At 41.1% G+C, this 10,766-nt stretch overlaps 1 protein-coding gene across 1 annotated transcript; it reads left to right on the top strand.

Moving 5' to 3' along the window:
* The first annotated feature begins 6,666 nt into the window (after positions 1-6,666).
* On the top strand, positions 6,667-9,856 carry LOC103288660 (homeobox protein NANOG-like). The gene is made up of 3 exons (XM_054729373.1): positions 6,667-6,678; positions 8,188-8,276; positions 8,959-9,856. Exons 1-3 carry the CDS (start codon positions 6,667-6,669, stop codon positions 9,854-9,856), a joined length of 999 nt encoding a protein of 332 aa, XP_054585348.1.
* The last annotated feature ends 910 nt before the right edge of the window (positions 9,857-10,766 follow it).

Raw genomic sequence — 10,766 nt, 5'->3', positions numbered from 1 at the left:
AACCAGCTGTGTAGCCTTGCTCATGAGAATCTCTCTCTTGGTTTGAGCATCCTCATTTATAAAGTGAAAGAGCTGGTGAAGGGATCCTTAGGGTTCTTCCAGTTTCAAAATTTCATAAATCTATGGTTTTACTTTATGTGATTGAATTACTTTCTTTTGCTTGTATCCAAAATATCCAGACAAGGTGCTTAGAGACCCAGGCTTATGGTTTCTATGGAAACAAACCTGATTTACTAGAGTAAATGGGACCTTTGGAGTATACTTTTTTCCCAATGGCTTCCTTAAAACAGAGGCTAACTAAGGGTTCACTCTGAAATGAAGTGCCACTTTACTTCTCCAGTGGATAACATCATTAGGAATTTCATTTAGAATCTGGGGAGAGTTGATGGAGGAAGAAGAACAAATATACTGATAAAGAATGGTAAGAACAGACAAGGCTGTGCAGAGATTGGAAGCCTTATTCACTGCTGGTGGGCATCTAAAATAATACAGCCATTTTAGGAACAGTTTGGCAGTTCCTCAAAATATTAAACATAAAGTTATCGTATGACTGAGTAATTTCACTCCTAGGTATATGTTGAAGGGAAATGAAAACATATCCCTACAAAAAAAAATCATCCATGAATGTTTATAGCAGCATTACTTTGCTTAAAATTTTATTTATTTATTTACTGGTAAAAAATAAAAAAGTATATATTTAGGGTATGCAATGTGATGTTTTGACATTGTGAAATGATTACCATAATCAAATTAACATATCCATCACCTCCTAAAGTTACTTTTTTTTTGTGGTGGGGACACAAGTTTCAAGTATATAATACATTATTAGCTATATTCACCCTGATGCACATTAGGTCTCCAGAACTTATTCAACTTACAACTGGAAGTTTGTACCCTTTGACCAAAATCTCCTCTTTTCGCCTTACCCCCAGCCTCTGGTAACCATCATTCTATTTAGTTATTATGATTTGACTTTTTAAAAAATTTATTAAGAGTCCACATGTAAGTGAGATCATGTAATAATTGTCTTTCTGCGTCTGGCTTACTTAGCATAAAGTCCATGAGGTTCATCCATGTTGTATGAAATGGGAGGACTTTCTCTTTTTTTTTTTTTTAAGGCTGAATGATATTTCATTGTATATATACCACACTTTCTTTATCCATTCATCCATCGATAGGCACTTAGGTTGTAATAAACATGGGCATGCAGACAGCTTCTCAATATGGTGATTTTATTTCCTTTGGGTCTATACCCAGAAGTGGGATTGCTGGATCATATGGTAGTTGTATTTTTAATTTTTGAAGAGCTTCCATATTATTTTTCAAAATGTACCAATTTATATTCCCAACAAGAGTGCAAAAGGGTTCCTTTTTCTCCACATCTTTGCCAATACTTACTATCATTTCTTTTTTTATCCATTATTAGCATGGTTTTAATATCCATCTTAACAGGTGTGAGGTGATATCTCATTATAGTCTTGTTTTACACTTCCCTGCTGATTAGCAATATTGAGTACCTTTTCTTATACCTGTTGGCATGTGTATGTCTTCTTTGGAAAAATCTCTATACAACTCCTTTGCCCATTTTGTAATTGGATTATTATTATTTTGCTATTAAATTATTTTTTATACATATCCCAAACGTCCACTTTAATAGATAAACAACATTTGGCATATCCATACAATGGAATATTATTCTTCAATCAAAAGGAATGAAATAATGATACATGCGACAACATAGATAAACCTTGAAAACATTGTGTTAAATGAAAGAAGCCAGACACAAAGTTGACATAGTAGATATCATTTTATTTATATGAAATGCTCAGAAGAGGCAACTCTACAGAAACAGAAAACAGATGAGTGGTTGCCTAGGGCTGAAAATGATGGGGGAAATGGGGAGTGATGCTAAAAGATATCAGGTTACTTTTCAGGGTGATGAAAATGTTCTGAAATTAGATAGTAGTGATGATTGTACAACTCTCAGTGAGTATACTAACAACCATTTACTTGTACACTTTAAATGGGTGAGTTGTATAGTATGTGAATTATATCTCCATAAAGCTGTTTAAAAAGAGAACAAGTAAGAATAAAAAAATATTTACACCTGGCCAGAGTGGCTCAGTTAGTTGAGCATTGTTCTGTGTACTGAAACATTGCTGGTTCAATTCCTGGTAGGGGCACATACCTGGGTTGTGGATTCGATCCCCAGTTACAGAAGGCAACCAATTGATGTCTCTCTCTCTCTCTCTCTCTCTCTCTCTCTCTCTCTCTCTCTCAGCATGTCCTCAGGTGAGGAAAAAAAAAAGAATAAAACTATTTAAATAGATAGATGAATGAAAAGTTAAACAACAGTGAGAGAAACAGGTGAAAAGAATGTTATGTGACAAGGTTCAGTTACTAATGAGTCTTTTTAGAGATCCAATTTTATTCTAAGCAGGTTAGTAGGCAACTTATGATTAGGGAAAAGGATGATTAACGATCAGAAATTGTAATTTTCATTCTTGGCTATGTTCTAAGCATGAAATTGTTTTTCTGATATTTTTATGTAGTGTTTCAAAGCTCGGGCAGCCTGTTTCTGTGTGTGTGTGTGTGTGTGTGTGTGTGTGTGTGTGTGTGTGTGTGTTTAGCTCCATTTGTTTGAGTTTGGCTGGTTTGTGTTAGTAATAAGGATGCATTATGGCAAGGGACACTCATGACATCAGTACCAACAAGGCTGCCAAAATTCTGGAGGCCTTGCCAAGCCCCAGTGAGTTACCCCATACTTTGCAAAATACAAATGGCAAAACAGGAAGAGTGGAGGACTTGATAGTTCATGGTGCTAAGTTTGGGGGATTCTGTGTCAACAATCAACCTCTCTCTCTCTCTCTCTCTCTCTCTCTCTCTCTCTCTCTCTCTCTCTCTCTCCCTTTTCCTCTCTGTAAGTGTCCAAGGTGAAAAGATCTTGGCAAGAAGTAGTTGATGTAACTCAATGGCAAGGACAATTTTAGTGGAGTTGAAATCCAGGCCATGCTTTGTCAAATTCTCTAAGAGAAGGAGTCACACATGGGATGTCTACAAGAGCCTGGCAGGTAAAGTAGAAGTGCCTCCATGGTCAGATGGAGGGCTCCCTGTCCCATTTCAAGGGGGTAGCCCTTGCTCTATTCATATTGCTTGTTGCTGCACAGAAGGAAGGACCAGTGTTGCCAAACCAACCTTCTGGTTTTCCAACAGAAGCTGACGATATGGATTTTTAAAATAGCGACCTTTCTTTTTAAATGTTGCTACTTAATTAGAATAAAAAATGCAGAATGGGAACCCTGGCCAGTGTGGCTCAGATGGTTGGAGCATTGTCCTGCACAACAAAGGGTGGCGGGTTCAACTCCCAGTCAGGGCACACGCCTGCGTTGTGGGTTTGATCCCTGGTTGGAGTGCATGCGGGAGGTAGCCAATCAATGACTCTCTCTCGCTGAAACCGGTTTGGCTCAGTGGATAGAGCATCGGTCTGCGGACTGAAGGGTCCTGGGTTCGATTCCGGTCAAGGGTATGTACATTGGTTGCGGGCACATCCCCGGTAGGGGGTGTGCAGGAGGCAGCTGGTCGATGTTTCTCTCTCATCGATGTTTCTAGCTCTCTATTCCTCTCCCTTCCTCTCTGTAAAAAAATCAATAAAATATAAAAAAATGACTCTCTCTCTCTCTCTCTCTCTCTCTCTAAAAATCAATAAAACTTAAAAAAATGCAGAATGGGAGATAAATGTTTATAAATTACATATCTTGATGAGGGACTTTCATCTAGAATAAAGAATACTTGCAACTCAATAATAAAGATTTTTAATATAGGCAATGAATATGGATAGACATTTCCCCAAAGAAGATATATACATAGCCAACGAGCACATAAAGTGAAGCTCAATGTCATTAGTTATCAGGGAAATGCAAATCAAAACCACAGTGAGGTACCATTTTTATATCCACTAGGGTGGCTAGAGTCAAATAGAAAGATAAGTGTTGGTGAGGATATGGAGAAATTGGAACCCTCATACGTGCTGGTGGGAATGTGACATGGTATAGCCCCTTTGGAAAAACACTTCAGCGGTTTTCTGAAAGGTTAAACATAGAGTGACCACATGACTCCACATTTCCATGTGTAGATATATGCTCAAGAGAAATGAAAACATGTTTACACAAAAACTTGTACTTGAATGATCACAGCAGCATTATTCACAATATTCAAAAAGTGGAAACAATCCAAATGTCCATCAAGTCATGAATGGATAAACATTATCTGAGTATTATTTGGCAATAAAAAGAAATCAAATACTGATACATGCTACAACATAGATAAACCTTGAAAACAATGATAAGTGAAAGAGGCCAGTCAAAACATGATTCTATTTATATGACATGTCCAGAAGAGGCAAAGCTGTAGAGATATGAGGTTAGAGAAGGAAGAATGGAGGGAAATGAGAAGTGACTGCTAACGCACGCAGGTTTCTTTTGGGGTGATGAAAATGTTTTAAAATTGATTGTGGTGATGGCTGCACAGCCCTGTGAATATATAAAAAATCATTGAATTGCATACTTCAGAGCAGCGATTTTCAACTTTTTCTTTTTTTTAATATATATTTTATTGATTTTTTTCAGAGAGGAAGGGAGAGGGATAGAGAGTTAGAAACATTGATCGATCGGCTGCCTCCTGCACACTCTCTACTGGGTATGTGCCCGCAACCAAGGTACATGCCCTTGACTGGAATCGAACCTGGGACCCTTGAGTCCGCAGGCCGACGCTCTATCCACTGAGCCAAACTGGTTAGGGCAACTTTTTCATCTCATGGCACACATAAACTAGTTACTAAAAATTCTGTGGCACACCAAAAAATATATATATATTTTTTGCTGATCTGACAAAGAAAAGGTATGATTTTGATTCATTCACACACGATGGCTATTGTGGTGTTGGCTGATGTCATTTAAAAAATTTATTTGACAATTTAAGGGAAAAGAGGTCAGTGCCCCTGACTAAATAGAAAGGTACTGTGTGTTTTTAAAATTTTTACAGCATACTAGCTGAAAGTCACTGCTTTAAATGGATGAATTGTATGGCATGTGAATTATATAAAGTTGTTACACACACACAAGAGAAGGAATACAGTGAGGGTCACATAAAACACATATGCCAGGCTGTCAACTTCAAGTTCTCTGATTATGACTTGATCGAATGCATAGCAGGCCTGGGAGAGCCTGGTCAAACGCACTTTCTTAGGAAATCAGTGGAGAGGGTGGTCTGCTGGTCCGAAGTCACTTGCCTTTTTAGTGGCAGGGTTAGGGTCAGAACTTCTCTCTTGACCTTAACCTCTAGGTCATGCTGCCTCTATCCAAAGCCCAGCTTTTAAGGCATAGCTAGGAAGGGATTATGAGAAGTCAACATTAGGAACAGCCGGATATATATTCGCTTTCCTTCCCCACATTTTACGAAGGGCTCTCAAAGACTTCCTGAGAAAGGGATAAAATACGGTAAAAGGAATGCTCCTTAAAGGAAGAGACAAACATAGTGCTTCCCTGAGCCCATTTTCCTATAGCATGGGATGTTTCTGTGTGTTTGAGCCACTTACTCTGTATGTTTCTGATTCATTTACACTTAGCTCATCAGCATGTTGTTTGTGCAAGAACCATTCGTTGTCCAAGAAACCCTCCTGGCCATTTTTTAAAATTTGAACCAGAGAAGTGAACTTTGCCAAGAGTAAATGGAACTCAGATATCAAGAGGTCTGAGTTCAGTTTTCATTAAATACAAAGGGTGAGTGAATTCTGAACTGAGCCAAATGCATTCTCTCACCCTTAATTTACAGTACATTGTTCTGGCAGACTCTACAATCCTGAAATTTGGCCTTTCTTCTCTCATTCCTTTCTAGGGTGTAACCACAAGCTTATCTTCCAGTTAACTTCATAAGAAAAAAAAAAAAGGCCATGTTATAACAATTTATGAGAGCCTCACTCATCACTGTTCCTATAACTATCAATTTTATTAAAACAAATGGAAATGTTTGAAAAGGTTAAAAACCTCCTCTAGAGTTGTGATTTGTTTGCTAGTCTATAAGAATTTCTATTTTACAGTCCTTTCACCTGGGGGTTTATCAAAGGGGATGTTACCCTCTTCTTTGATCAATGGTTAGGCCATCAACCAGTTATCAAATTGAAGATTGGAGAACTATTGCTGGTGTTGCTCAGATTTGGAGGATATAACAGGCCCTTCATTCTATCTTCAAAGGAGAAATGATCAGAGAAATTATTAGTGTTTGAGTTTCTTTTAAATAAAAAAGAAAATCTAAAAAACCCAAACCCAACCCCAAAAAAGCATAGCAAAATTAAGATCACCCAGAAATCTGCCAACTCAAGAAAAGTGGTGTTAATATTTTGTGGATAATTTTCTTTTTATTCTAAAACGATGTCTATATCAGAATGTATATAATTATAAAATTACATATCCTATATAATAAAATATAGGATATGCAAATTGTCCCCTTGGAAGTTGTTCCACCAGGAGTCTGACCGCTTGCTATGATGTGAGCTGACCACCAGGGGGCAGTGCAGAACATGCGGGCATCAGTGATGTGGCACTGGCAGTGGGCAGCAGTGAAGGTGGTGCCAGCTCCAATGGGCCCTGAGGACAGCGGGACTGCGGCGAGATGGTGGAGCAGGTGAGTGGGTGGCGTCAGGCCACTGCGGGGTGCCAGGCGGGGCTGCAGGGCTGCAAGACTGGGGGCATGAGCTGGGGCCTGATCCCTGCAGGCTACCCCGAGGGACCACCAGTGCACGAATTTGTGCACTGGACCTCTAGTCCTATCTAATAAAAGTAATATGCAGATTGACCATCACTCCAACACACAAGATGGCTGCCACCATGTGGTCAAAGATCCTGCCCCCATGTGGACACAAGATGGCCGGCACAAGATGGGCAGCAGGGGAGGGCAGTTGGGAGGGACCAGGCCTGCAAGGGAGAGCAGTTGGGGGCAATCAAGCCTGCAGGGGAGGACAGTTAGGGGTGACCAGGCCAGCAGAGGAGGGAAGTTGGGGGTGACTGGGCCTGCAGAGAAGGGCAGTTGGGGGGACCAGGCCTGCAGGGGAGGGCAGTTAGGGGTGACCAAGCCTAAAGGAGAGGGCAGTTAGGGGCAAACACGCTGGCAGGGGAGCAGTTAGACATCAATCAGGCTGGCAGGGGAGTGGTTGGGGGTGATCAGGCTGGCAGGCAGAAGCAGTTAGGGGCAATCAGGAAGGCAGGCAGGCGAGCAGTTGGGAGCCAGCAGTCCTGGATTATGAGAGGGATGTCTGACTGCCCGTTTAGGCCCGATCCCAACAGGATCGGGCCTAAACGGGCAGTTGGACATCACTCGAGTGGTCCCAGATTGGAGAGGCTGCAGGCTGGCCTGAGGGACAGCCCCCATCCACCCCACACACACCCCCGCCCCCGTGCACGCATTTTGTGCACCGGGCCTCTAGTATAATTATAAAGTAGAATATTACATTGTTTTATAATTACTTTTTTCATTTCTTAGTTCATAACTAATGATCAATATTTAAAAGGTTCTATCTACTTCATATATAAAATTCAGTTGCACAGATGAAACAAAGTTAAAATTATTCAATGAGAGTCTTTTTATTGCAAATAGAAGAAAATCCATGCCACACTGACTTAAACACAAAAGGAAATTTTTGGCTGACATCTGAAAAGTCCAGTGGGAGATCTAGTTTCAAGCAGGGCAGGATTCAGGGCTAAAATAATATTGTGAGACTTCTGCTTTTGTTCCTCTCTTCTCTATCTTCTGATGCTTTGGTGCTATTCACATGTTGCATGTGGAGGCAAGAGTTTCAGAGCATCCACATCCAGGTTCTCACCTGGCAGAGGAGAACAAGGCTCTGTTCCAGCACTCACCAGGAAACTTCATTGCCCTGGTCTGATTGCAACCTCTGAGCCTATCCCTATGGCTTATCACTGGGTCACGCTCCTAGAATCCAAGTATTTCAGTAAGAGAACACAGACTGAGAATAAAGGATAGAGGGAAGGAGGAAAGGATGGATCCTCAGAGGGAAATAAGTGGATGGTAACTAGAAGGGTAGTGGATGAATGTTGTGTGGGCAAAATGACAGTTTCACAATTCATACACTTGGACATTTAGAACTCATTTTGTATTGTTTCCTGGGGCTTTCAGAACAAAGTACCACCAATTCGGTGGCTTAAATGGAAATCTATTGTCTCACAGTTTGGAGGCTGGAAGTCCAAGATCAAGGCCTTCGCAGGGTTGGTTCTTTCTGGGGGCCATGAAGGAAACGGTTCCATGCCTCTCTCCTAGCTTCTAGTGGTTTGTTGGCATTCCTTGGCTCATAGATGCATTACCCTGAATTTTTCTTTCATCTTCACTTGGCATTCTTTTTGTGTCCAAATTTCCCCTCCTAATAAGGATACCAGTCATACTACATGAGGGTCATACTCTAGTATGACCTCATCTTAACTCAGTGATTTTCAACCTGTGTGTCGCAAGAATTTTTAAAACATGCAATGCCTGCCCTAACTGGTTTGGTTCAGTGGATATAGCATTGGCCTGCGGACTGAAGGGTCCCAGGTTCGATTCCGGTCAAGGGCATATACCTTGGTTGTGGGCACATCCCCAGTGGGGGGTGTGCAGGAGGCAGCTGATCGATGTTTCTCTCTCATTGATGTTTCTAACTCTCTGTCCCTCTCCCTCTCTGTAAAAAAAAAAATCAATAAAAATATATTTTAAAAACATGCAGATCTTTTTGCAAAATTGACTGGTTGGATCCTGTCACTGCAAAGCTGACCCATTTCCTCCCTTTTTTTTTTTTTGATATTTTTACCTCTGGAGATTTTCATATTTCTCTAAGCTCTTCTAGCTAAATACTTAAACCCAGGTCTTCCTGACAATCTACCTCTTTGGTGTTTTTTTCTCTCTCCTTCAACTCAGCAACTTGAGTGTGGATTCGGCGTATCCCCAGAGCCTGCCCTGCTCCGAATCATCCGGTTCTAGGGAGCCTTCACCAGTGCCTGAGATTTATGAGCCTGAAGAAAACTATGCATCCTTGCAAATGTCATCTGCTGAGACACTCCACACGGAGACTGTCTCTTCTCTTCCTTCCTCCATGGACCTGCTTATTCAGAACAGCCCTGATTCTTCCACCAGTCCCAGCAGTCCCAGCGCAACACTCCCCACTTCTGTAGAGAACAGAACTGGGAAGGAGGAGAAAGCCCAGGTCAAGAAACAGAAGATCCGGACCGTCTTCTCACAGATGCAGCTCTGTGTACTCAATGAGAGATTTCAAAGACAGAAATATCTCAGCCTCCAGCAGATGCAAGAACTTTCCAGCATCCCGAACCTTAGCTACAAACAGATTAAGACCTGGTTCCAGAACCAGAGAATGAAATGTAAGAGGTGGCAGAAATACAACTGGCCAAAGAATAGCCACCGTATGACCCAGATGAGCTCAGCAACTACGGAGTACCTGGGCCTCTCCTCCTGTCACCAGGGATGCCTGGTGAACACTTCTGGAAACCTTTCCATGTGGAGCAACCCTTCCTGGACCAGCCCATCTTGGAACTACCCTGCCTGGAATAGTCAGACCTGGTGTCCCCAAGCCTGGAACAACCAGGCTTGGAATAACCAGGCTTGGAACAACCAGTTCTGTAGCTATGGAGAGGAATCCCTGCAGCCCCAGATCCAATTCCGGCAAAATCCTGTCAGTGATTTGGAGGCCTCCTTGGAAATGGCTGGGGAAGCCTATGATGCAATACTGCAAGCCCCTAAGTATTATGGTACCGAGCAATCCGCGGATTTATTCCCAGATTTTTCCATGAACATAGTGTGATGATGGGTATATTACTCAATCTCAGTTGGGCAGTGGCTGTATTATCTCTCCTAGGATTTTTTTAAACATATCTCTGCCTTGATATGCTACTTCTCATTATGCCTACTGGGCCAATTTGGAGGGTGGGTGGGGGTTGGGTATGATTGGAGCTTACGAGGCTTCTATAGTCTTGCTGCTGTCAGACAAATGATAAAAGATGCCTCTGGCTGTAGATAATTAGATATAATACTAGGTCTAGTATTTGGATAACGCTAGATCTAGAATCTTAACCTCAAAAATAGAAGGCAAAAGTACAAAGGTGTGTGATGAAGGATTCCTCATGTTTTTCTGGGGTTGGGAGGCTTGTTAAAAGCCTCAATTCAGGTGAATGGTTAAGCTATAATATGCTTCACTGATTTCCCTTTTGCTGTTTTACTACAACCTTTAATTTGTTATTACTCAAGTATTTGTAAAAGATGTTTTTTGTATTTTGCTGACATGACAATAGTACCAGTTTGGCTGGTTGGTTTACAAGTTGACATTCAAATAAATAAAGCCTATTTTATCATTAAAACAAACAAACAAACAAAAAAAAACATGCAATGCCTGACTATTTAGTCAGGGGCACTGACCTTTTCCCCCTGAGACTGTTAAAATAAAAAATGACAACAGCCAACACAACAATAGCTGTCTGGTGTGAACGAATCAAAATTATAACTTTTTTTTTTGTCAGACCAGCAAAAAATACGATAAAATTTTTGGTGTGCCACAGAATTTTAGTAATTAGTTAATGTGTGCCATGAGATGAAGAAGGTTGAAAATCGCCATCTTAACTCATTATATCTGCAACGACCCTATATTCAAACAAGATCACATTTTGAGGTATTGGGGGTTTGGGCTTCAACATATGAACTCTGGGAGGACACAATTC

This window comes from Eptesicus fuscus, chromosome 17 (genome assembly GCF_027574615.1).
Source record: "Eptesicus fuscus isolate TK198812 chromosome 17, DD_ASM_mEF_20220401, whole genome shotgun sequence".
Lineage (NCBI taxonomy): Eukaryota > Metazoa > Chordata > Mammalia > Chiroptera > Vespertilionidae > Eptesicus > Eptesicus fuscus.
This window is presented reverse-complemented; position numbering and strand designations above follow the sequence as displayed.